Below are 27,804 nucleotides of genomic sequence, written 5' to 3'. Positions count from 1 at the left end.
TTGGGTTTTTTTTTTATGGAATGGGTTCTCCTGTGGCTGTGGAGGAGTTTCAGGGCCTGGACAAGAGAGGACATGGTATTTCAGCTTCTGGTGAGGTCTTACCCAACCTAAACTTGAACAGTGCCAGGCTGGGATCACCCACAACCTCCCTGAGACACCTCTTCAAGTCTCTCAGCAGTCTCACAGTAAAAGATTTCTTCCTAACATCCTAACCTCAATTTCCCCTCTTCCAGTTTGTACCCATGACTCCTTTTCTTGTCACTGCACTTCCTGACAAAGGCTGTCCCTCTGGCTTCCCTGCAAGCTCCTTCAGATACTGGAAGGTGCTGTGAGGTTCTGCCTTGGCACTGGACAGAAAAATCAATCTAAAAGCTGAAAACACTTGAAATTGAAGAATGGCCTGACAATCTTTATGCTTTTTGTAATTAGCAAACATTTCAGCCAAAAGAAAATAAACCAAAACACAAACTTTGCAACCTCAAACCAAAGGGAAACACCAGGAACACCCTATGCATTAGTTTGTGCCATGAAAGGCTAAAGAGAATGCCAGAATTTCAGGGCTTAACATTTTTTGGCATGTGGTCCTTGAGGAGAAGTTTCCTGTGGTGACCCCACTGATCACTCAGCCCTGGGTTAAATTCTTCAGTTAACCTTGCCTGGAAGAACTGATGGTTATGCTCACATTTTTTAGTGGTATTTCAGGATTTTATGCCATTCAATTTATTGGGACACAATTTACTCTTTGCAAATGCATAATGCTATTTTAAGTTTTTACCCAGTGAGCAGAAGGTAAAATTTCTTAGACTGTCATACACATTAATATTTCAACATGGGGTAGCATTTAATTTGAGAAGGAGCCATTATTATTCCATTAGTGCTTGGGGGAAGTGCATTAAAGATCCCACCTCTCTAATCCTGCTGTCTCAAGCTCCCTTGACCTTACTTGATCCATGAGCTTTAGCTTTGTAATCTCCTGTCATTCATTTTTTCTCATCAGGGGATTCACTGAGGGTGATGTTTGACATGCCTTCCAACAGTTAACAGCATCTCTTGTATGTTAAATATATTTATCCTGTTTAAATCAACATAGAGAGTGGAGATCCCAATTTTGGTAATATTTTCACCTTGAAGGATTTTGTGCTTGGAAGTCAAGGATCATCTGTTTTAATTTTATCTGAGGCCTTAGTCCCTTACTAGCTGTATTGATTCTGGGGGGATCATCCCTAAGAATTAAGTAGCTTCTGGGTGATGTTTTGCCTTTTACATTTCTTATTACCTCTTTCATGAATTACAGCTGTCAACAGTTACACTTCAAGCTGAGCTTAAGTTGAAATCATCATCTATTATCCAGCAGATGGGTTTCATTAAACAGCAGTGGGTTTCATGCACTTAAGTAAAAAAAAAGTGTGTTCTGTGAGCATTCAGGACAGTTCTGGGTGTTTACAGGCTTGGAATGTTACTGATCTGTGGCAGAAAGGAATGTCTGAGGAAGCTGTGGAGCACCATCTTGGTGTTTGATCAGTCTGAATATTTTGAAATTTCCTGCTTTTTATTCCAAGCAGTCAGATTAAAAATATCTCTCTGAGACTGCTGTGACTTGAACACCAAAGCTGTTTAGATCTTCTGGCTGTTTATCATCTCAAACATTCAGTTTCTACAAAAGAAATGAACTTCCTTTTTTCTCAAAATCCAACTAAATTTCAGCACAAATTTGACTATTTGAAAGAACAAATAAATTATAGAACATCCAGGCCAGGCTGGATGGGGCCTGGAGCAGCTTGGTTTAGTGGGAGGTGTCCCTGTCCATGCCAGGAGGTTGGGATGAGATGAGCTCTAAGGTCCTTTCATTCTAGGATTCCACAGTGATCCAAGGATGTTCAGCAGGCTCTCTTGGTGAAGCTACTGATTGTGGTGGCATTTTTACCTTTTTTTCATTTTTTAAAATTTTTTTCTCCTTGCCCATGAAAGACTAAGGAAAAACAAGCTGGATTTTCCCCAAGAAACTCTAAGGAAGATTTCATGAGAACTTCCCATCTCACAGTGGCACAGTGGCTGCTCCTGCTTTAGCCAAGTCCTCTATTTATGATAATGCTTTTTGCAATCAATAGTAATTCATTAAGACACATGTTTTGTTGTTTAAGGATGTCTCTTGTGATTATTAATTTGCAGTCATTATTTCACATCTGGGCATGCTTGGTTTCCCCGACTGCCACCCTCAGAAGATTGATGCCACACTGGCAGTCCCTGATAACATGGTCATCACCTTAATGCCTTTTAATTGATGATTTATGCTAATATCCTTTCTGCCTGATCATTGAGCTCCTCTGGTGCTTTCTTTACTTTTGTTTTCTGGTTTGCTTTAACTTCTGTTTTAAAAGCTGTATGATGGTAAGGAGCAGAGACATGCCAGGCTGTCATTATTCTGTCTGCAAAAAAGATGAGGCATATTAGGAGAGAACATGGGCTGTCCCCAGCTTGAGCCCATCAAAGTTATCTCTTTAGAAGGTTTATGTTTTATGAATGAGCAAACTACTGTACTTAAAAGTAGCCCATCATATACCTCAGGAATTTTCAGAAATGACAGTAGAGAAATGTTTGTGCATAATTGTCCTATTTTTTGAAGGATATACAGTAGGACTGGGTACAATAACCAGTAGCTTTTATCTCATGTTATGGTATGAAAATGGGAAAAGAGATTTCTCCTGATTGCAGCTAGAGGCTTAGGGCATTAAGATTTTTTTCTGAAGATGTGTTTTCCCAAACTCTATACTGAGTTGATATTTTACATGAAGACATATTATAGAGTGAGGTTTTAAAATAACATAGTATGATATTTGCTGAGGGTCTTCAAAACTTCAATATCCCCTCAACCAACTCCAAACATTTAACTTGGAGTAACCCAAATAAAAACCTCAAGTTTTTAAAAAACATTTGTCTATTTAGGGTAAAAAGTGGGAACAGCCCAAAAAAACCCACAAGCCATAAAGAAAAATACCAGCTTGAATACTTAATTTACTGATGGATTTAGGGCAGTATGTAATAGCAGTAGTAACCTCAAGGCTTGCAAGACTTTTAACACTCTCATAATCTTCTTTTAAAAGTAAATTGTAATGACCTGAAAATGCCAGGAGCAGCCTAGCTTCTCACCCATTGTGGTTTAATCATGATAATATAATACCTCTTCCCTCAGAACATTCAAGGAATGTATAATGTTTGTCCACAATTGCAGAGACGTGTTCATTCAACTACATATTCTCTATTGTCAGATTTTTAAAAATCAGAAAGTCTGGCATTGTCAGTTTTATCAATTACACTGATGCAGAGAAGCCTACATTTTGCATGAATATAAGGATTTTATTTCCAAGTCTCGTCTTATAGAATTATCCATTGGATTTTTGAGAGAAAAGACAGTCATATAATCCTAATGCAATCAGAAGTCTGAGAATACATAGGATTTCACAGATTGACAGCATCTTTTAAAATGACATGGTGAAAAGAGAAGGGTTTAGAGGCAGCTCTGACCTACAGTGTTTGAAACTGCAGTCAGCTTCAGCAGGCCTGATTTTCAGGGCTTGGTTTAACCAGAAAAGCCTTCAGAAGTTGCTGTTAACTGAATGATTAAGTATTAAATCCTTTGCCTTCTTCTGCCATCTTTGGTGTAACTTTATTGGTAGGTGGGGGAATATTGTTTTTCCAGTTGCTGTCTGAAATGGCAGGATGTATCAGTTTGCAATATCTCTCTGCAGTCCAGTGAGCCTTTATAACCAGCTGCAACAGCAGGTTGGAGCAACTGGTTTGTGTTAGTTTATGTTAAAATTCCTTCCCAGAAAACTAATGGTGAACATCACAGAAGAGATTTTTTAAATAAGCCTGGATTCAGTAAAGCTGTAAAAAACTAAAGCGGAGGAGAATCATGATCCCATCAAGATAACTGCTTGCTTTTTGTAATTTTCAGTATGTTCTTCCATTTTGATAAGTCTTTAATTTGAACTGTCCCAAGAAGTTCGTGATTTTGAGAGGGCTTTCCCTTCCTGAGTTCCTCTGTATATCTTAAATTTGATGTGGGAAGTGTAACCCAGTCTTCAGAGTATATGAGTATGAAGGCTTTTCCATGTTTTGTTTGGTTGTTGTTGTTATTGCAGTTTAAATATTTTAGAGACTTTCCCTATTTTTTACTGACTCATCACCATTTATTTCCATTTTTTACTATGATTAAACTTCCTAGCAATTTATTTAATCTTTTGTTTGTTTTTCTTTTTTCTCCAAGGGATGCAAATGATGACTGATGATCTATAATATATTTCCTGTGAGCAGAAAGGTGGCCAGCTAGTGTATTACCTCACCTAATGTGGTTGGATTTCAGAGCAAGGCAGTATAATAAATCCTTCTGTTTATCAGTTTTCAACCACAGATAGGCATGAAAAATAAGCAATTACAGATAGATACCTATGATGAAGTTTCAGCAGTGGATTATGAAGATTGATTTTGGTGATAGGGAATGAATTTCAGTGGTACAGCTTTTGTCAGTAATATGAAGTTAAAAGGAAGTAATTCCAACTGGAGGGAATATCAGAGAGGAAAAAAGCAGACTTCAGGATGAGCTGCCCTAAGAAGGATTTTTGATGATACACGAATTGACTCTAATAGGGAATTAAGCAGCTAAAGTAGGAAAAACCTCTGGACTAGAGTTTATAATTTTAGTTTTAGTTTCCTGTATAAATTGAAAAGAGAGCTGTGGAGGGGGCTTAGATTTGATACTGCAAAGGGCAAATAAGTGGTGTTTGCAAATATGTGGGAAAAGCAATCTGCTTATAGAACCTGTTTTTGCTATTTTCCATGCTGAAGAAAAATAAGAGGAAATATACTTTCTGATTAAATAAAAAGATGATTTTACCCTTTTGAATAGGAAGCATTATTTTCTCTATGACTTTTAAAAATACTCATTTTTGACATAAGATATTCCAGTGTTATGTTACTGTCATGTTCATGAGCAGCAAGGGCCATTTTGTAGTTTATCTCCTCTTGCTCAGTATCTGTGAGAAAGCAATTTAAATTTTTCTGTTGTCTGAAGCTAGGGAAGAAAATCTGTCAAATGCAAAATCTGTGTATGCCAACAGTCTAATTAGCAGAACCATTCTTTGAGTAGGATTTCTTTTGAATGGATGACATTGTGTAAGATGTCTATGGTGTGCCTGGCTTGAAAGTCAAACATCTAGCATTTAATATTGAGACAGCTGTAATTGCTATTGTGTTACACAAGAGTTTGGAAATTCTTTTTGGGAAAATGAAGCCTGGGTCAGATTTCTGACTTAGGATCTCAGTAGTGGCTGACTTGCACTGCTGGATGCAGTGGCAGATATCTCCACTGCTTGTCAAACTTGGTATTTGGAACAGATAATTTCAGTAGAACCTTTCTGTGTGTTTGTAGGACTTAACCCAAATCCACAGAGGATTATCAGTTTTAAGCTGTTTCTGCTAAGATTTGAGGGGAATTGTAACATAATATTTTCTTCTATAATGTAGCAATATTACTGCACATATAGTACTAATAAACTACTATTAACCATAATATATGAATGCAGATTCATGTTCATGTACTGTTACTTTTATATACCGATGTAAATATATAATTAATATATCTGTAAGATACGTAAGGGAGCTGTTTTGATGGACAGAGGCATTGAGACACCTGAACTGTAGGGAGGTGTATAGTTCTAAAATTTCTATCCATCCACTGTCTTAAAGCATGAAAAATTTTCATAAGTAAGAGAGGATATTAATTTTATATACGTTATTCAAAATGAGTTGAAAATCTGGTTTAAGGTCTGTTCTGCAGGCAAGCAGCTGTGTCAGTTACAAAACACAAGAGACTGCCTTTTGTGTGTGTCATGGTAATTACAGTCAAGCAAAAACCTGGAAATTCTTGCTGTGCTAATTAGAATGTGGAGTTATGCTTAAAAAAATCAGGTACTTTGAAATCCTGAATGCATTGTCCTGCTAGACATCCACATGTTACCCAGCCATTATTGTTGCTGTCAGTCTCCTCATCACATTGGCTGTCCTCTGGCAAGCTCTGTCCCATCGTGCTTCGCTGGGCACCCTGATGTTGTTTCCACAAGTTGTCAGGTCACATTTGGAGGTCTCTGCAGAGAGGTCCAGTCCTGGTTGGTGTTTCTGCTGCAGTTTTCCCTTTGATATATGGTATGCAGTCAAGGGAAAACTCACTTGCAGTTATTTTCCTCCAGACTGCCTTTATCTGGGAAATCATGATGATTTATTCAGCATTTTTTCTTATGAATCAGATTGTCTGGGGTTGATGGAGGAGGATAATATACCAATAAGAGCTGTGGAGTCATATGCAGTGGAAATGGATGCTGGTCAAGAGAGGCACTTAAATGTCTCTTCCATTACCTGCACTGCAGTTCCTGCTGACTGTCCTGACTGTCCCAACAAAATTCTTTAGGTTATTCATGTGTTTCAGAAGTAACCAACATATTGCTGAAAGCTTTGGTCTTGCCAAGATGTCAGAACAACACTAAGGTCTCCTAAATGCTAAAATACAAGTACCTGGAGAAATGTGCCAAAGTCCTTTGAGTTTTTGAGCAACAAAGTTTACTAGGGTGTGTGAGGATTAAGCTTGGTGCTTATGCACTTCTGCACAGTTTTCTTACAACTGTTTCTCAGTTACAAGTATGTTCCAAGTATCAGCATATTAATTTTCAGTGAATTGGCATTGGTTAAGTGATGAAAGTGGGATTTGTAACCAGATTTATTACTGCTTCTTCAATATAAAATAATTATTCTTAAATTGGGACTTACCTTTGGACAGAGGAATACATAATACATGCATGTTAGGAACTCTAGCAGGACTTGAACTCGTGTGAGTTCAGGGGCTGATTAGGAGAATGATTTCCAGACAGCAGAGAGACAAACATCAGTAACCTTTCCACTCCTAGCAGGGTTACCAAGGTAGCATTCAAATCCTCAGTAGGTCTTGCTATTATGGGGGCAGATTTTCAGAGGTTCTTAACCCAGCTTCTAATTTAGTGCTGCTACTTTAAGCCCACAGTGTGCCCAGGCAAACTAGGCTAATGTGGATATGTACAAACTTGGGGCAGCTTCCACCAGAGCTGTTCTTTGGAGAAGAGACAGCCAACTTTGACATTAACTTCTGCCTTTTGCAGCTTCTCTGTTTGGACACCTTTTAATTAAAATCTTAGGAGTTCAAGCAGTCATGATTGCATTTGGCATTTATCATGTAGAGCTCTCCCTGCTGTGTGCTACTGTGATGTATTTTAGCTTTGCATCAATGTCCAGCACCTTCCCTCCTCTGCATTTTCTTCAGGTGTCTTGGACTGGCTGACCTGGGACTTTTGGGACACACATTCTGACATGAGAACACAAATATTTAAAACAAATCTGGTACTATTTAGTATGGCAGTGAGAAGTAATATACATGCTGCTGCTTTTGACATATTTGAGGGTTTTTAAAGGTTTTTCAGCTTCTTGTGGCTTTTTTTTTTTTTTTTTTTTTGTGCTACACCCAGCAGAAAGCAAAGCAGCTGCTCTCAGGTTCTGTCTGAATGCTGAAGGGAATTACACCTGGGTGACTGCAAGGGAAGTGCAACAGCAGAATGGGCAACTGTGCTCTCACCCCAGTGCCAGCTGTGTTTTGTGGTGAGACAGTCTGAGTTTGTCTTTAGAAACTTTGGCTTCACAGGCACTGTTTTAAAGAACATCTGTCTACAGAGGCTGAATTGAGCATCCTTTCACTGGGCCTCCCAACACTTCTGTCTGCAGAGGTGCAGTGATACCTAACACACAGGGGGTCCCACAGTCAGGGAGGCTTTGAAAGACTTGGATGTACATGGAAACTGGGAATTTTGCCATGAAAATGTCAGAACACGTTGCATGTATCCATGTTCTACAGTGGTGCATGTTTAATGGGCAAACCCAATACAGCTTCTCTTTCAGGAAACTGTTCACTTCTGTAATTTGCTGTTTGATAAATTAGATATTGGGTTTTGCTGTAGGCACTGTTTTTTTATATGTGCTACTGTAAAACTTATATTCCCTAGAACATTAGATTCTGGGTACAGGATATAATTATATAGAAATTAATTTGGCTTTAACAAGTTACTGTCAATATACATTTTGTTGCTCTTTAGAGAAACAAAAAAAGGCCATGTACTCACTCACAGGTTTAAAATACAGATAAATTAATACAATTTTACAAGGTGAACTCAAGACAGCCTCAGTGATTATCCTGGGTGACTGCTGATTTTTTCTGTTAAGAGAATTTTCTGGGTAAAAATAGATGTACTCAAAGGTCATGATGGATTAAGTCTCAGGAATCTAAACTAAGAAACTTCTGTCTGACTTTGCCAGTCACAACACCAAGGAGTTTTCTTTACAAGAGCCCACGAGCTGCTTGTTCACAGATGGCAGGCCCTGGTGTGCTGTGCTGAACCTGCCACGTGCCAGCAGACAGGAACTCCTCAGTGTGGAAAGCTGAGGCTGCAGGAGGTGCTTCTGTGGGAGTGAAGGGAGATGTCTGTGCATGCACACCTCACACAAAGGGACAGAATTTAGTTGGAATAGGGATGGTTTTTGTAGAAGGATGTCACGCTGCAGTAGAGAGGGAGAATGAGTACAGCAGTTCAGCCTAAGTGAACTTCCAGGGAGAACAGTCTTCCTTAGCATTGTCTACAAGATTAGATATTTTGGCAGCACTTTCTACTTCAATATATACTTAAATACTAAGGTCTTTGTATTATTAATCAGCTTTAAATTAAAACTGGTAGTTTTAGATGTTCCTTTTAGCATGTTGTTTCAATTCCCATAGAGCTGTTTTGAAAATAAATGCTTGTCTGTATGTTTTCATGTATGTATAAATAATAAATCAACACTGAAATCAAGTATTAACACCATCAACTTTAGAAACTCTTCACATCCATTATTAAGCTTGTGGCTAAGTCATGCTGTCAGTGTAGATGGCAGCTTTGGCCTGGGCCACATTTCAGGCTGGAGCACAGTGCAGTGCCAGTGCAGTTCTGTTAGGAGCTTTGCTATTTCATGATTTAATTTAATAATGGTAAAAGTATAATAAATATTTTTTCCTCAATTTTTAAGAATCTTATGCTGTTGATTTTTGGAAAATTTTGAAGTTCCGTTTTGTGGTGATTTGTTCTTCTGGATTTTGATTGGTATTTAATAATATTTCAACTTAAATAGGAGTGAAAACTATGTTAGGATTTCAGTGAACTTCATAGAAGGGCAAATCATTGGTTAGAGTAGATTAGAATTTTTTGGCAACAAGTATTTAACTTTCAAAATTCAGAGTTGCTGTAACTTTGCATAAACAAAACATTTGATGCTTTTTTTTTTTCCTTCTTCAGAAAGAGAAAACACTTTTTAGAAAAAAGGTATTTAAAGTTTGAAAATTTAAGAATGTATGATGTTTCCTAGGAATAGATCTCAGAAGAATGTGATGTGTGTGGCCCCAGTCTTGCAGTGCTTGTGCTGGTTATTTCTTCCCCACATTGTTCCTGGGTGCTGTTCATTCCAGAAGAACTTCAGACTCCAGGTGTTTCTGGACTGTGTGCCAGCAGTATTGCAGGAGATGCACACTCAGGTCCTGGTAGTTTCCTGTTACTCTCAGTGCCATGAAGGAGCTGTCTAATGATTTCTCCTTTTGCTGTGCCCCTTAGGGAAGGACTGGTACCTGGTGCACGTGTCACTTACTGTGACAGACGTGAATGACAACGTCCCCGAGTGGGCCATGGAGCCCTTCCCCTTCCTGGCTGTGGTTTCCCCCGAGGCTGCAGGAGGCACTGAGGTGTACAAGCTGCTTGCTGTGGATGCAGATGAAGGGATCCATGGAACTGTGGAATATTTTCTCTTGGAAGGTAAATTTTAACCCTCCCATTCCCTGAGTATTATGCTCTATTGTGACCTTTTTATCCTCAGTTTAATTTTCCCTTCCTCCTGCAAGAGGTCCATAAACCTTCACCTCTGTGTGTGAGAAAAATCAACTTTTATTGATGCATGCATAGATTTCTTTGCAAAGTTGAGTTCTCGCCAAAATATATCCCTGGGTATGATGGGGAGAGGAGCAGTCAGTAATCCAAGGCTTTGGCAAGGGGTGCCAATGGGGACTGTATTTATGACAGTCTGTGAAGGAGTAGTTTATTGGGTGGAGGGGAGGGTTAATGTTCCTGTTCCTTGTAGGAGTCATGCTTCTGGTTCATATGTAAAGAACTTGTAAAGGTCTGGGTTGTGCAAAGCTTGTACAAACTCAGTGATAATATCTTGTGTGTCTCCTTTTAAGAAATTTTAGTAATAATTCAAAAGTGTCTGAGCAGATGAGGAGCAGCAATACCTCTCCAGTGGAGTATTTTCTGGTAAGGGATACTTGGGGTCAAGCAACAGCAAAGTTTTGGAGGATAAAAGATGGAGAGAGACTATTCAGAAGAGCCTGGAGTGACAGGACAAGGGGGAATGGCTTAAACTGACAGAGAGTAGGTTTAGGTGGGATATTGGGAAGAAATTCCTCCCTGTGAGGGGGGGGATGCCCAGCCACAGAAGCTGTGGCTGCCCCTGGATCCCTGGAAGTGTCCAAGGCCAGGCTGGACAGGGCTTGGAGCAGGCTGGTCTTGTAGGAGGTGCCCCTGCCCATGGCAGGGGGTAGAATGAGATGGACTTTCAGGTCCCTCCCAATCCAAACTATTTTATAATTCAGTGATAAAGAAGAGTGATAATTGTCCAGAGAGTGAAATAGAATTTTGAAGTGCAGTCATAAATGATGAATGTAATGACTGATTTCCAAGTTCTAAACAAACTTTTGAATTTTAGTGTGCATGCTGATCCTAAGCCAAAGCCAACTTGGGATTGACACTGTATTCTCCTCCTAATTTTAATCAAACAAAAATGTTCTCACTGATGACAATTTGTGGACATGTTCCTTCCAGGTGGTGAAGACAGATTTGAAGTTGAGAAGGACACTGGCTGGATTAAAACAACAGGTTTGCCACTGGTGAGGGACAAGGAGTATTTGCTGACTGTACTAGCAGCAGACAAGCTTGGCAGCAGAGGGTCCCCAGCCTCTGTGTCTGTAATTGCTGGATTTCGGCCGCCACAGTTCACCAACATCTCGTACTCTGTGTACGTTCCTGAGAGCACCCTGCCAGGAGAAGTGTAAGTAACAGCTCACAGCAGGGCAGGGAGCTTGTGTCCTGCTTTGGACTTCTCTCTGATCTCCCCAGAGCCTTGGTATTGTTTGTGAATCATAGATAAATACTGTGAGAAGCAATCCAGGTCTCTTAATAGAAGTGATCCCAACGCAGTTTGGGGTTGTACTGTTTTAGTCACCCTTTCACAGGGAGAGGTGCTATTGAATAGTTGTGCTTTCTTACTTTTTGAAATTATATGGAAAGGATTAGATGTTGATTGTTTTTTAACTTTCAGACAACATGCAGAATAGAAATTAGTACTGTTACATCATAAAGAAAGATATCTTGTGTGAAAGAATACATTAACTTTACATGTCAAATTTGGAGAAATGCCTTCACTCCCAAGAGAAAATTGGAAAAATCAAGATTCTTTTTCCTGTCTTCATCACAATGACAAACTGAGCTAAAATGAAGATGCCACAGAACTTGTTATTTTATTTCTCCATCCTTTGTATCTCCATGTCAATTGAAATATCACAGAAAATGTTAGTAACATAAGTCCATCTGAATACTCAGTCCCTTCTTTTCCAAACTGATTTTTTCTTACAACAAACATTTTCTCTTCCACTTGAATCGAGAATACTTCTGTCCAGGCAATGTGTTCCTTCTGTGGCAGTTCAAATATTATTAATATTATATTATCTGTGGTGCTAATGTTCAGTCTGGAACACACAGTTTTACAGTGCCCAAATAACTAAGGACTGTTAAGATTTAAAACAAAATCTTAGTAGATAACAAGGTGTTTTTTTTTTTAAGCTGCAATAAAATTAAATTGCACAGGCATAAAAGAAATGGAATAACTGCAAAATACTATAATGTCCAACAGGTACTTGCTGTATTGGATTCAATAATGTTTAGAATTAAAAAAAAATTATTCATAACTTTTTTTATCACTATTAGAAATAGGTTTGCACACCTTAGATGATAGTAGATTAGTCAGTTGGTCAAATGAGTTGGTAATATCCAAAAGGAATTAACTATTTTGTGTGGTTATTACATCTATAAAGGTTTGAATATACTCAATGAAAGTGTGAAAGTTGTTTCTGTTGTAATGTGTTGTCCAGAAATAGCCATGAAAATTCATCTGGAATCCTAAAATTCTCTTATTTAAATTGGGCCAATTACTCAAGTATGAAGGTGTAGTGGTTTTAGTTTGCCAAACCAGAGCAGAGTTGCTGTCATGCACTGAACTTCTGGGTTTAGGATTTCCTAATTAGAGCCTGATTTAAGGCTGCTGCTGAGCAGAGGATCATTACCAAATCTTTCCCTTCCTTTGGTCTGCCTGTCACACCAATGAGCTACAGCTGCACAGGCAGCCTGAGCTGAGCAGGTACAAAGATAAAAAAGTTTTCAGTTGGGTTGTTAAATCTGCTCCCAGCATGGCCTTGAGATTTTCAGTGCTGGCAGGAGAGGAGAGGTGGCTTGAACATCTAGCTAGGGCAGGGAGCTGGAAGGAGAGCAAAATAATTCCTGTGGGCAGGAATGCAGTCATGCACCCGCTGAAACTGCCTGTGAGACCTCAGCACAGGAAAATAGAGGAGAAAACTGAAGAGAGATGATGACCCTCAGCAGTGCTGTCCATTGGTTCAGCAGTGCACCAGGGGGAAGTGAGGCATGGCAGCATGGCAGTGCAGGGGGGAAAAAGGAGTTTGCACAAAATGAGTTTGTGTGTTTTTGACTGTAATTACCACAGGATCATGTTGGTGTGTGTGTGCTTCTGGGAGATGGAATTGTTTTTCCTAAGAAACTTGCATGTTAAAGCAAAAGAACTTGAGGAGTTAATTTTCTGGTTTAAATATTTTAAAAATATTTAGTTTTAAATTTCTTCTTTTAGTTCTTATTGTGGGTGTTTCCACTTGAAGGCTTTAAATTCATTGCACTGCAGTGGAAAAAGGATAGTGTCAGATGAGCTAAAAATATATGTCCAGTGTAAGCTGTAACACACACTGCTGTTAGGGCCTGGCTTTTATCCTTTTGCTGTTATCTATTGGAACTTTAGGATGGTATGACTGCAGCAAACTTACTGTGCTGTTATTAAAACAAATCTTTTTCATCTTGCTTTATCTTTTAGTTTCCTGCCTGAAAACCATCACTACCACAGAAGGAAGTTGAAGTAGGCAAATTCAGTTGCAGCAAAATTTAAATCCTCTGTTCCTGCATTTTTAATCCTTACTGTGTTCTGCTTCCAAGAATCTTTATCTGTTTAACCCCAAGGTGATAGAAGCTCTGTGTAACAAAATGCTTGAATTTGGTGTTTAGATACAGCTGTCACTGACTTCATTGAGGATACCTCTGAGCAAACCTGCAGGGTTGCACCATCACTACTGATATGCATTGCTTTTGTCATATTTTTCAGAATGTTGTGTTATGTCCTTGAGTCCTCTCTTTTTATTTCTTTTAATTCAGCTTTCTTACAGTCACTGCTGTGTCCTATCAAAAGCAATCCCTGAGCTACAGTTTGCTCACTAATCCTGGGGGTCTGTTCAGCATTGATGGGGCGACAGGAGAGCTCAGTCTAACTCGGAGTGTGGATTATGAAGGAGACCCCCACCAGTTCCTCCTTTTGGTCAGGGCAGAGGAGAGTGAGGAGCAGTTCAGCACTGCTGCTGAGGTAGGTGTTCCCCTCCAGCAGCCTGGCTGCAGTTCCACTTTCCTTCATCCTTTGGAATCTGGACAGATCCACCAGGAGCTCCCATTTCCCCATGCTGGCTGTTCTGCTGCCCGTTTCAAAAGTCTTTCTGTCTCTGGGGAGATGTTGAGGAGTGGTTTAGGTGCTCTTGGATTTCACTCTTGCAGATGCTCTAAAAGCTGTTTCTGAGGGATCAGTATGCCATCCCATCATGGATACAAATCTTACCTGGTAACACATGGAAATGGGTGTGGCCAAGAGTTTTTGCCTTACTCTGCTTTAATCAAGCATGAGGTACATTTGTGATTATTCCACTCTAAAGCAAAGGCAGGACTAAGAATTACTTGTTTTGTATATCAAGAACACGAAGTGAACTCGTAAAACAAGAAAGTAATAAAAATTCACTGATATTAAAAGCTGATGGTTTGTGGTATTTTAGAAAGCTGTTTGACAGCAAAAATATTTCTTAATATAGTTATTACAGTTATTTGAATTCAGAGATTCACTGAGCTAGGAAAAGCATACTATATGAGTTTGTTCCTGCTGCAGGAAATAAGAGAGGGAGCTGGAGACAGAATTACTAGGATAAAGTGTGAGGACACAGAGAGACAGGAAGCAGTGTGCCAGTGTAGCAAACACTGGCTGTGGCACACCAGGGCCTGATAGTTTCAGCTGACCCTTGTATACTACAAGATGAAGAATGGTAAAATATGACTCAAAAGAGGATTATGAGATGATTTTACAAATATATTTAGCCTAGAGGTAGTTTAACTTGTACCTGCTTTGGACTGATAGAACCTCAATAGTTGAGAGAACAGCTCGAGCTCATGCATGGCTGCTCTGCAAGGCTCATGGAATACAGCTCTGCTTTATGCTCTGTAATGCAGAATGCCTCCAATGACTGCATAAAGTGCAGTATGAGCCACTAGAAAAGCTCCTTTACACACCCCTTACTGTTGGGAGTGTAAACTGTGGACTCATATTTGACACAGGAATAAGAAAGCATTTGTAAAGATGTTAGAGGCAAAATTGTATCTCTTACTTGGTTTTCCAGAACCATAGAATATCCAGAGTTGGAAGGGACCCACAAGGATTGAGTCCAGCTCCTGGCCCTGCACAGACACCCCAACAATCCCACCCTGTGCCTCAGAGCATTGTCCAAGCACTCCTTGAGCCCTGCCAGGCTTGGGGCTCTGATCACTTCCCTGGAGATCAGTTCCACTTATATCTGATTTGTGCTGCTGTAATTAAATTCAGAACTTGGCCTTAGAGATTTATAATGCTAAAATGTAATATGCTTGGCAGTAGAGTTTTTAGTGTTACAAATCACAGAAGTGTTGCAAGATAAGATAATGGAAAAAGGGTGCTTGGCAAGCAGATGGTGCATTTTCCTTTAAACTAGTAATAAGGAATAATCAATGGAGATGAAGGGTGAGTGGAAAACATTGCTGCAGGGTCAGGGACTTGGCAATTGCTAGTATCTTGGAATGTAATATTTCAGTGGCACTCAGCAGAAAAAGAGCAATCTAAGAAAAATGTCTCATCCTATAGCTGCTGAAGACTTCAAGGGTATTTTTGGGGAAATTCTTCCATGTGGTATTTCCAGAGCAGTGAGGTTGTTCCCTTGATTCACTTTGCTGTTTAACATTCCCCTCTTCCCCATTAAGGTTTTGGTTGTAATCACAGATGTGAATGACTGTGCCCCCGAATTTCATCAGTCGATTTACAGCAAAGTTGGTGTTCCTGAAACAGTTCCTATGACAACTGCACTTCTCCAAGGTTAGTGCTCCTGGAGCCATTTATTGTGTTCACTGCATTTTTCTCCCTTGCACCACTTAGAATTCAGTTCAGAAAGCAAAATTACTTGTCCCAGCGTGGGTTGTTGCAGCTCTCTGAAGGCAAATGACACCTTGTAGATTCATGTCAGAGTTATTTACTGGTGCCACAGCCCAAGCAATTCTGGGGGACAGGAATGCAAAGGAAACAGATTTTCTTTGTGGAATTTTGAAGTAACAGAACTTTGTTGTGGTTGGTATTATGGCAGCAGGCTCATAGTAGCAGTCTTGCTGCCTTTCTTGGAGGAAGAGAGTGATCCTGGAGTTATGGACACCTCAGCTCTCCTTCTCTGCCTGTCTCTGAGAGTCCTGTGTGGGCTTGCTGTAGGAGTTCTGCTCTTTTACATCAACAGCCTCTTGCACACTTTAACTGTTCTGTGTGAGGTTTTGTTTGGATGCTTGACAAGAATTTGCTTCTTCCCAGGGAGACCAAGAACTTGAGCTTCAAGTAGTGGTGCTCTGTAGAGTGTAGCAAGAAAACAAATTTGTGTCTATTAAGCAGATGTACAAGGGCCTTGTATTAGTTTTATACCCTTACATAAACTTTCTCTAAACTTGAGGGGGGGAAAAGGAAATTCAACTGCTGGAAAATTGCTTTTCCCAAGTAAACAGGCTTTTATAACCTCCTATTGTTCTGCTTAGTGATTTATCCTGGACTAATGGTAGTTTATTAGTCACTAGTCTGGTAGCTGTGCTTTTAGCATAGATTTTTGTAGGTTATGAATAGAGTCTGACAAACACATAATGGGCATCAGTTGAATAATGTATGTAAATGTCCCATCTTTAATTTCCCAGTGTATGATCTGAGTGATTTTGAGTCAGCAGTGTAGGTCAGGTGGACATGAGAATATACTTCTGTATGTGAGAATATATTCTTGCTGGTACAGGACTCTTTACCAAAGTCAAGGTCTAGTATCTAAATTCTCCCAGGGACTTAACTTTTGGTTTTTAAAATTACCTATTTTTGAGTAAGGGTGAGTTCACTAAAAAGCACAAGGGACAGCAGAGTTCTTGACTGATTTCACACACCACATGGCAAGGCAAATCCTGTCACAGTACCAGTAAATGCACTCACCATTCCAATTCACTAACTTTGATCTACTCAATGTCTTTCTCTTCTCTTCTGCCAGTGACAGCCACTGACTGTGACTCCAAGGAGAATGCCCAGCTGCTGTATTACACTCTGAGCCAAGATTTCAGCATTACCTCTCACGGCACTGTTTTCCCAGCCACAAGGTTGGACTATGAGCGCCCCAACCACCTCTATGAGTTCATCATTATGGCTGTGGATCAGGGGGAAGAGCCCAGGACTGGCACAGCAACTGTTAGGATCCATGTCTCCAATGTGAATGATGAAGCACCTGAGTTTTCTCAGACTATGTAAATACATATTCTTCAGACTCTGTTATCTTTTACTGTTGTTTTTTGTGTTTTGGTTGCATGGCTGATCACGGAATGGCAATTGGCTTTGGTTCAATCAAAGCTGAGAGCTGGTCTGACAATTGTGGGGTGATATTATGACTCTGAAACTTGCAACAAAAAAAAGATAGTATATAAACAATATATCTTATTACATTTTTATTTATTATTATTTATTATATCTCTTTAATGCACTTTTATTTTTTCCAGTGTGTACTGAAAGATATGGTGCAATCATTTCAGATTATACAGTTCAGGAGCGCCCCTCCACCACCAAAGGAAATCAGGCAGAAAAAACAGGCAACAGAGTTGTTGCCATCAGCCCTCATCTAGAGACATGGGGGAATTCTGCCTTTTAATTAGGCAGTTTAAACTTAGAGTCAGCAGTCTGCATCCCTGGTTTATAGCTGTCAAAGAAAAATGCTTAGATGACACAATCCTAAATGGCAACTGAATTACAAAACCCACAAGTGCCATTAAGTGGAGTTCACTTAATTTCACTTTCCATCCCCTACAAATTGTATGTATATATTTTTTTCTTCTAAATACTTGTAAGCACTTTGCTTCCATAGCTGGGACTCAGCAGCATCCAAAGCAATGCCAGAAGTGCTAAAAACTTGCACTGAGGCTTAGCAATGGAATTTCCAGTCAGTTTCTGCACCAACTTCTACTCTTAAAAGTAGAAGTTGCCCAGAACAAAACCAAAGCAAAGATTTCAGTGATGTTAAGCTTGGGGTTTAGCTGAACAAAACATCAAAGCTTTCTGACAGACCTTGTTTTATGTGCAGATAACCTCTGGCTTCAAAATCTTGTGCCTTTCTTTCTTTTCTAAACATTGCTGAAGAGATATGACTTGGAAAATTTGATCTTTTGGAATTTATTATTGGATTTATCTATATTTTCAAATAAACCAAGTTATGTTTCTCACTCTTCCTATTTTTCATCATTTAATTTCTTTTACTATTCAGAGATATTGAATATTTATCTGCATCTGTTCCTAATATTTTAATCAGAAGCCAGTGATACTGTTTAAAATGCTGTAAACATCTCTAACAAATTGGAAACAGAAAACATAGTTTAAAAAAAATCCCTGCCAGCTCTTGTACTTAAAGTTTACTGAAGAATATGATTAAAATTAATATTATTTGAAATTACCAAACCTTCACAAGAAGCTTTTCTGTTCTCTGTGCAGTAGCAGGGAAACTACTGTTGTGTGTATGTGTAGATAGGCACTGGAATTGAATTCATCTCCTGGAATACAAATTATCTCAAGGTTTTGGTTACCTAGGCTTTGATTTTTCTTTATCTTTCCTGTTATGAAAAAATCCTCAACCCAGAGGTAAATTTCAGACAGAATTTAGTTGAAATTTTCCATGAAATGGAATCATTGTGAACACATGTAAATTGGGGCCTGTTGAGAGACTGTTTGCAGTTAATGCTGTGCTCTGTGGCAGCCTAATACAAATCTAGGAGATGATGTTGTCCTTCTAGCCCTTTGTTCAAACAGATTTACAGCCCAGTATGAACTCATGATTCCTTGCCATGAGCTCTCTTTCATCACAGTTATTCTTTAGCTCAGTTAGGAAATGCTTAAGGCTACCACTCTCTTTCATGCTGTCAGTTTTTACTTTCTCTTTTTTAAGAGATCTCTTCTGAACTCCACTCTCCCTGCATTTCATGTAAAAAATTATCAGTATTATTGTTCATTTGCTATTAAGATGCACAGTTAAGACAGTGTCTCGAGGTTTGTGACTGAGCTCAACCAGAATGATTTACTTCTCTTACTCCATTGCATATAAAACTGAGGGAAGAAAAGAAGCTGTTTCTATGGAGGTTTCATAGGAAACACACAAATCTCTACAACAAAAGTGAAGGAAGAGGTTTCCTGTGCATCCATTTTCTTTTCCTTTCAATTTTTTGCTGTTCTCAGCATCTGGCCAGTGTGTCCATGAGCACTAACCCAGTGGTGCATCTGTGTTCTGGTGGATCCAGCCAGCTGCAGTTCCTCTTACAGCTGAGCTTTGGGATATCTCCTGTGGGCAGCCCTGGTGGGTGCTTAGTCTGCCACTGCTCAATGCAGGCAGATAAAATAATAAATATTTGGGACTTTGCTAAAGCAGGGGGCTTTTCTACTCCAGAGAGCATTAAGCTTAGGCTGATAATGCCTCTTAAGAGCTTACAATGTCAGTGATGTGTCTGGACTTGAGCAGAGATTTTTGTAAAACTGACATTATGCACATATCCTCCACATCTCCCTCTCATCTTAGTCCTGCTGGGGCAAGGACTGCACTGAAAGTCTTTTGAGGGCTTCTGTCAAAAAGTGCTGTGATTGGAACTGCTTTAACTTAGCAAATGTTAGCTTGGAGTCTGTGCATCAGGAAGCTCAATTTTTAAACTAAAAAAAACCAAGTGAATTCTTCATTTAGTACAAGTCTTGTTGCACAGCTCATCTTCAAGGTCGTTGAAAGTTTGGAGGGAAATGTGGGGGTAACAACAGAAGGATGTGGATGGCTGGATAGATCATCAATGCTATCATTTCACTGCTTAACAAAAAAGCATCATGTCAGTATAATTGTATTAGAAAATTACAAATTTCTTCAGTGCCCTTTGAACAACTAGGTGTTGTAAAGCTTAGTTCTGTATATATTCCTGGTTAAATTAATGAGTGTGCTGTTGTCTGGGTTTTTTAACAGCTACAGGAGCTTTGTTTCTGAAGATGCAGGCCCAAACACACTGATTGCCACAGTTAATGCTGTTGATCCTGATGGAGATGGTGTGACATATGATATTCTGTCTGGGAATGAGAGAGGGAACTTTGTTATTGACCCTAAGAAAGGTAATTGTGTGTTAGCTCTTTGCTGCTGTGGTCATAATGTTGGTTCTGTTGTGATGCACCTTGAATTTGGTCTTATTATCTGGATAAACTAAATAACATATGCTGTCTTTGAAGCTTAATTTTAAAAAGTGCAAGGGAAAGAATGCATATACTCTCTTATAATGATAAAAAATTGTATAATTTCCTCAAATCTGTGTATAATTGACCTCTCTTACCTGTTTAGTGTTTGCTTTCAGTCAGTAACTTAATAGAGGGCATTATTATAGATAACAGGTCACTTAAGAAACAGTAAATTAATAGAGAATGTTATTATTGATAACAGGATGACATTCCAAAATGTCAGACAGATATCTGAATAGAATTTAATATAAGAAACTGGTCATCTGGGATTTTAAATGAGGCTTTTCCCACCCCGTGCTTGTGTCAATGTCCTGATTATGCTGGTGAGAGCAAACATTTCTTGGCTGAACTTATCTATGTTGTGCTGACACAAAATGAAGTGTTTGTAGGTGGAATGAAGTGTCTGTAGGTGGAATGAGACTACCACTGTTTTATTTCAGTGAAGTTAAAAGTACATAAAATCTGAACTAATGAAGTATATTTTTCATTTAAGATTAATCAGTCACCTGTGTTGTTTAGCCAAGAATACTGCATGCATGAGAAAAAAAGATGTGTGGAGAAATACTTTGAGATTTAAGGCACTTGTTCTGAAATGCCAGTGCTTACATCATTTTAGTTATTTTCAGTAGTCACATATTTTCAAAACATGAGAAGAAAAAGGTTCCCACCACATTGGTGTCCTCATTAGGAAAAAAAAGTAAATAAAATAAATGCACAAACACCAACATCTGAGTAGGTTGGCATATCCCTTTAAATTAATAGGATTTATTTGCTGTTGATTGCTTGTAAAAACAGAAGAGGATGTTTTGAGATTGAAACAGGCAAACAAATTGAAATCCCATTGAAGGATTGAAGTAACTTAATTAACTTTAGTTAAACTACTTTGTATTTTGAACTGCAATCAAAATCTGAACTTAGGTTTTCCAAAGCAGAAGCATTGAATACATAGGAAGGAGGAAGCTGCCCTTAGTTATTCCTTCACTTTACTTCATAGAGTTCACTTAACATGAAATTTTAATTTCAATGCAATCATGGTTTTTGCAATATTAATGTTAGATTCTGAAACATTCCCAAAAATACAGTCTGCAGGTAACTTGCAAACATTGAATCATGACTCTGAGTTTACTGTGAGCTCCTTCACTTCCTTTCTGACTTACAAATATAGTTGCAGGTTCCAAGAGTTAAATTTCTACAGATGCTTTGGCACCTGAAGAGGAACATACGTTTTGAAAATGTCTAAAAGCTAGAGCATTAATATACATGACACTTCTGAAGATCTTTTTTGTGAGAAACAGATTTTTTTGGTCAGAGCATTTAAACATTTGATTGATAGCATCTCTTGGGATTAGCTCCACAGTTTTAATATAGAAAATCATGTATAAGTACTTTTTTGCCAATTAATTCTATAGTATTTGAAACTTAACTTTGTTGTCATGTTCACTAGTGAGAAGGATAATGGGAATGGGTTAATGCAGCAAATCCCCACAACCTGTTGTTTTTACAGGGCTGGTTAGACTTCGTGCAAGCCCATTTCCTGAGCTGCAGGGGACAGAATATATTCTGAATGTTACAGCTACTGATGATAATGCCTCTGGAGGGCCCCATCCTCTCACAAGTACTGCCCAGGTTGTTGTGAGAATTGATGATGTCAACAACAACAAACCTGTCTTTCAGAAGGTAAATATATGAGCCTCTGGCATTTGTACTGGACTGTGCAAAATGTTTTAGCGCTGTTGGTACTGCAGGTGTGCAGCAGGTGAGCTGCTCAGGAGGTGCTCTCCTTCCCTCTGGGTCCTGTCTTCTCCTCCTTTTCCATCCCTCCCTAAGGCTTTCAGGGTTTGTTCTGCTCCTGTGGCAGCACAGCTCCTGTGAGCTCCTGTCTGTTCCCTGAGCCACAGCTCATCCCTGGCATTTCAGAGGGTGAGGCCAAGTGAAGCACTTCTGGAGATCCCATGTGAGCAGGAGTCCACAGGGATAGCTGTCTGTGCAGTGGGCTTGTTCCAGAACACCTCTCTAAATTACACAGGTTTCATTTGCTGATTGTGTGTCTGCAACTAAAGAAAGAGAGAATGAGAGTTTTAGCTTAAACAGTGAAGTACTGTAAAAAATCAATGTTTCAATTTGGTTTCAGAATGTTAATTCACATTAAAGATCTGTTTTCTATATTCAGGTGTGGTGCTGATGGCTCAGATGTTGATGAGCAATGTAGCATATTTTGAAAAGTCAGCAACTATTCATGTCAGTCTTAGAAATTCTCAGTAGCCTCTCCTTGACAAAATTACTTTGCGTAGAAATCCCTTTTTGATCAAAACAATTCTGTGGTTTGGGCAAGTGTGTGCCCTCGTTTTTTATTAGACCTTTGCTAATATAGAAAAATATTTGCATTTAGAATCAACTTTAACATTTTCTCCAAATATTTTCATTAGCTGGAAAGGCTCAGTGGCCTCATGTTTTGTGTTGTTTGTATAACCACAAAATAGCAAGGGAAATTTAAATTAATCACGGTAAGATAAAGCTTTAACAGCTAAGCATGGCAATGGGAGTGTAGCTAAATAATTCTTTTCCTCCTGCTCGCATATCTTTAAATCAAATGGCAAGGGAAGTCCTTGATTTTTCTCTTTTTTAAATTGTTCTTTCTTTTCCTTCTCTCTCTTAGTGCCAGTATTATCGGGAACATGCTTCTGTCCTGGAAAATCAGCCTTCAGGGACTGTTGTTCTGCAGGTTGAAGCCACTGATGCTGATGAAGGGGTCAATGGAATAGTGAAATATGGCTTGATGCACAGAGATGGTGTCCTACCAGCATTTAGCATCCACCCTGACACAGGTAAAGCAAATGTCAGTGCTGGTAATGGCATAGAGAAACCAGCTGGGGACACTGTTGGGGAAAAGGCTTAGATAAAATCAGACTTCATGTTTTTCATTTAGTGGTTTGACTGCAGACCAAATACAAACTCTATTAACTGCATGAACAAGTCTTCCATGAAATTAAGTTTCATATGTGTCCAGTACTGAACTAAAACTGATGTTTTCCTTGAAATGTGGCAGTTCTGCTTTGTGAAGTAACTTGTGTGCTTTTGTAACTGGATTTAAAAACCCAAACAAACCTATGTTATGTGTACATTACCTTGCAACATTGCTAATGGCATATTCCAAATGACAGCAGTCTTACAAACAGCAAAGGAATTAAATCTTAGAAGGCCAAAACTAAGTTCAGGCTGAATTTCTGGAGGATAAAAGATATGAAACATTTCTTTACCCTGTACTTACTGCTCTTCAAAATAAATAAGTTTTTGAGAAACTCATTCTCTTAGTTTGTACTTATCTCCATTTTCTAAACTTAAATTACACTTCCATTCTAATTCAAATTCCTCTCGTTTGTGGATGCAAATGTAACTAAAATTTGAGTCTGGAGTCTGTCTGAGCAGTAAAATGTCAGCTGTTGCAATTGTTAAATCTCAGGGTTGGATCCTTGAACCTGATGTTATAGGTGTACATAACCTACTGCATTGTATCCCAATGTATTGACAGAAAAAGAAACATCTGCATGAAGAATGTTGCCAGATGCATAGAATTTTAACTCTTTGATATTTAATTTGTTTTCAGGAGTTCTGACAACTGTTCAGGTATTTGATCGAGAAAAGCAGAGGGAATATCCCATCACTGTGACAGCAACAGATCAGGCAGCGGAGCCACTCATTGGGATATGTCAGATCAATATTGTCATCCTGGACCAAAATGACAATGACCCCAGATTTGAAAACACCCACTATGAATGTAATTGAGAGTCATTGGATAGAGTTTCAGTGCCCTGAGTGTGAGCGTACCCCATGTCTCTGATTTTTGGGTTTTTGCCTATCCTGGCAGTAGAACGTGTGACAAATTTGGTGCATCCAGAGATGCACTTTGCTTATTTATTGCAGAGCTGTTACTCACTGTAATATGTGTTATGTAACATGTACAGCCTTGGCTCATAGGCCTGCCTTATGGGAAAGCTCCTTGAAACAATAGCCATGTCATTCATACAGAGCAATTATTCTCTGGGTTAAAATACAGTTTAAAGAAGTATCTTATAAGGAATAAGAATTCCAGGTTATGGATGGGGTAATATGAAGTTCAGACATGGTCTGTAGCTCTGGAGTGATAGCAGCCATTTAAAATACTCAGTGTATGTGGCTATTGTTACAAGGAAGAGAAAATTATACTAGAGTAATAATGTATGGCAGTTATTTCTTTATGACTTACTAAAATGTCCATGGTAGTTTAGCAAATTGATGATCAATTTGAAATATCCTTCCCTTCCTTTAGATTTCCTTAGAGAGGACACAAGAGTTGGGACCAGCTTCCTGCGTGTTGCAGCCCGTGATGATGACTACAGCTCAAATGCTGCCATCACATATTCCATAGCAAGTGATGAACCAAATTATTTACAGATTAACCCTACCACAGGCTGGGTGTTTGTGAACCAGCCCATATCTCAGGTGTGGTGCTTGCTTTCCTTTTTAAGCTGAATATTTCAATAAATCATAGGAGGGACTGAGGTCATGAGTTTGGGTTACCCCTCAGGTTAAAGGATCAATACATCTATTTAAATTAAACATGAGCCTAAGGCTTTTAGCTGCTCATTGCATATGAGCAAGGCTTGCTTTCAGCTGGGAAGCAGCAGCCCCAGCACTGCCTCTGAGACTTGCTCTGCCCATTTCCCTGGCTCTGGCATGCTGATTCCAAGGGCTGGAGGGCTGAGAAGCAGAGGAGCAAGGACCCAGGTGTAGCACTTTGTTGTGTTTACAGGCATTAAGTCTAGACACAAACCTGAATGGGAACAAGTGTGACATTTTAGTCCTGATACAGATTCCCAACTTGACATATGTCAGTTGTGGTGCATTAAGCATAGCTGTCCCTCAGGAAGGTGAAAGCATCATTCATGTAGTTATCTAAAACTGATCAGTTTCAGCTACTTCTAAATACTGACACAAGCAGTTTGATATTTTCAGGTTTTAAAGTAATTTGTTTTGAAATTGAACTATTGTTGTAGATATCAGTCTTTAAATAAATACTTTTAATACTGAAATTGAACTTCGAAATAACTGACGCACAAAATTCTGGTGAAGGTGTATCCTTTTAATATATTTTCTTTAATGAATCTAAGAACCCTACAGACCTAATAACAGGAACTGTTAATAGGCAAGCTTAACAGTTTGCAACAGGTCCTTCAAAAGGAGATTTTTTGGTTTTGTTTGGTTTTAAATTTTGTGTCACATTTGCTTAGGTTTATTGAGACATACAGCAAAATCTTCCAATCCTCTTAAGTAACGTAGATAGAATTTTTCATCAAATTTACACCTAGTTCATATTTTGAGTTCATCTTCAGATCTTTTTCTTCTGTGAAGATTATTTTTAAGTGTACCTTTAATTGTGTGTATTAATTTATTTCGGAGGCCTGCTCAAAACCTTCTGTAATAAAACCTTTTTTACTGTTCAGAAGTCATCTATAATTCGAGAGATTACTGCTACAGATGGAGGCAACAGGAGCAGTAAAGTTGAACTTGCTGTAACTGTAACCAGTGCAAAAAACCAGCCTCCACAGTGGGAAAGAGACAGCTATGAAGTTGTTATTCCAGAGAACACGACACGGGATGCCTCAATTTTGGTAAGGTTGTTTGTCTGTCTGTAGCTCTCAGGCTGCAGAGTAACTGAACATTGTTTATTTGCTTAAATAGTGAGCTTTTATAAGAGTTTTGTGTTCTCTAGCTGAATATCTGGGAGAATGAAAACAAAAGCTTTTAGAAAAGTTGCAGTACTTGCAGAAGGGTTGATTACCCACACTTTTTGAACTGTGCAGACAATCAAAGCAACTTCTCCCCTTGGAGATCCCCGTGTCACTTACAGCCTGGAAGAGGGGCTTGTCCCAGAGACCAACATGCCCGTGCGTTTCTACCTGACCCCAAACAGACACGATGGCTCTGCTTCCATCCTGGTAGCTGAGCCCCTGGATTATGAAACAACAAAGAGCTTCCAGCTGCGGGTGCGAGCTCAGAATGTGGCTGCAGTTCCTCTGGCAGCATTCACCACGGTCCATGTCAATGTCACAGGTGGGTGAGCTGCTCAGTGGTGCCACAGTATAATCCTGCACTGTTTGCCTTTAAAGTTTTATAGTTTTCTCTCTGTGTGCTCTTTTTGATGTTCTAGATGTCAATGACAATGTCCCATTCTTCACTTCATCCATTTATGAGGCCTCAGTAACAGAGGGAGCTGAGGTGGGGACGTTTGTCACTCAGGTGTCTGCCACAGACCTCGACCTTGGTCAGCATGGGGAGGTAAGAAAGTGGCACCTTCCTCTCCCCTGAGCAAAGCTGTGGAATGACTTCTGCAGGAGCAATGGCTAAATAGTCTGGAAATCTTCAGCCTAGAAAAGGGATGACTAATAGGGAAATGTAGAGTGAAATAAAGTAGATAATTACATGCTTCTCTGTGTTGCCAGGTGAAAAATGCAACTAAAACTAGTAGGTGTGAGGCAGAAAACAAAGAGGAAATATTTACACAGCCTGTAGCTTAGTTGAAATGCTTGCTGTAGAATTCCTTTGTGTGGAAAGTTCTACATAGACCTACAATGAGATTGGATAAATGGATGGAAGAAAAGCTGTGTTAAAAGCTTCTGTGAGTTGGAAATCATTGGCAGTACTACAAACTGAATCCTTACAAAATATGGCAAGTTAACACCCAAAGAGGATGTATTCCTTGGTGAATAAACAAATTGAAAATAGATACATCCTTAGAACAAGACTGCAAACTGGAGTCAAGTCACAAAACCATGCAGATAATAGAGGGTAGAACAGGGTCTGTGATCCTGAGCAGGTTCAAATGCAGCTCACCTGTGGATATTGTAGAACTACTTGGGATCTTTAGCTGAGTTTGAGTGCTGCAGCAAAAGCACTGTACAAACATGTGCTAGTGAAATCAGGAGCTGATTAGACAAATTATTTTCCTTTACAGATCAGCAGTCAAGGAAGTTAATTGGCTTTAGACCAGATTGCTGAAGCTGCAGTTTTACCCAGTTTCCTTGGCCTGATCAAGTACTTGGACATGGGACAGTTCTTCCTCTCTTTAAGTGCTATTCTAGTTGTGACCTATTCATCAACAGGAAAGTATCGATTAACAACTTCTTTTCAATCCTGTAGATAACTTACTCCCTGTTACATGACAGTGGCAGAGACTACACCTGTTTTCGCTTGGACCCCCAGACAGGCTCCATTTACACCACCTCAGTGTTTGACAGAGAGGAGAAGGGCTCCTACCTCCTGGAAGTCAAGTCAGTGGATGGCTCTGAGTCAGCTCGACCTGGAAAGCATGGGAAGCCAAACTCTGGTAAGGGACAGATGGCTGTGGTAAGTGTGATATTACTTGGATTGTGTCTGAAAACAGAAGCTCTGGAATACAAGATTAAATGGTAATTTCCTTTTTTTTTTCATGTCTTGTGGAAGAGTGCCTGTTCTCATTTCGTGGTGGCTTTTTTACTGTTTAGCTGTGCAACAGTTGTGTTAGAGCTGGAAGATAAGCTTTGCATGATGATCAAGCAAGATTTTTGTTCTGAAATAAAAAAAAAAAAACCTACAGACCTTCATATTTAGAGTTTAGAGAGTGTTTTCTAGCTGGCAAAGATGTGCCATTATCTATAGGATGCAAATCTTTGCGCAGGGCAAGTGTTTCTCAAAGCACTGCATATGTATGGTACTCAG

At 39.2% G+C, this 27,804-nt stretch overlaps 1 protein-coding gene across 2 annotated transcripts in view; it reads left to right on the top strand.

Moving 5' to 3' along the window:
* The window catches only part of LOC135452699 (neural-cadherin-like), a 59,724-nt gene that overhangs the window by 4,883 nt on the left and 27,037 nt on the right, over positions 1 to 27,804 (top strand). For both annotated transcript variants that reach the window (XM_064723058.1, XM_064723057.1), the window contains exons 2-15: positions 9,711 to 9,908; positions 10,971 to 11,196; positions 13,638 to 13,842; positions 15,528 to 15,639; positions 16,826 to 17,075; positions 19,808 to 19,950; positions 21,575 to 21,747; positions 22,727 to 22,895; positions 23,675 to 23,845; positions 24,377 to 24,549; positions 25,551 to 25,718; positions 25,911 to 26,160; positions 26,258 to 26,385; positions 27,247 to 27,433. In XM_064723058.1, coding sequence (XP_064579128.1) covers positions 9,711 to 9,908; positions 10,971 to 11,196; positions 13,638 to 13,842; positions 15,528 to 15,639; positions 16,826 to 17,075; positions 19,808 to 19,950; positions 21,575 to 21,747; positions 22,727 to 22,895; positions 23,675 to 23,845; positions 24,377 to 24,549; positions 25,551 to 25,718; positions 25,911 to 26,160; positions 26,258 to 26,385; positions 27,247 to 27,433 — 2,553 coding nt within the window. The remainder of the gene's footprint in view (positions 1 to 9,710; positions 9,909 to 10,970; positions 11,197 to 13,637; positions 13,843 to 15,527; positions 15,640 to 16,825; positions 17,076 to 19,807; positions 19,951 to 21,574; positions 21,748 to 22,726; positions 22,896 to 23,674; positions 23,846 to 24,376; positions 24,550 to 25,550; positions 25,719 to 25,910; positions 26,161 to 26,257; positions 26,386 to 27,246; positions 27,434 to 27,804) is intronic.

This window comes from Zonotrichia leucophrys, chromosome 11 (assembly GCF_028769735.1).
Source record: "Zonotrichia leucophrys gambelii isolate GWCS_2022_RI chromosome 11, RI_Zleu_2.0, whole genome shotgun sequence".
In the NCBI taxonomy this organism is placed as follows: Eukaryota; Metazoa; Chordata; class Aves; order Passeriformes; family Passerellidae; genus Zonotrichia; species Zonotrichia leucophrys.
This window is presented reverse-complemented; position numbering and strand designations above follow the sequence as displayed.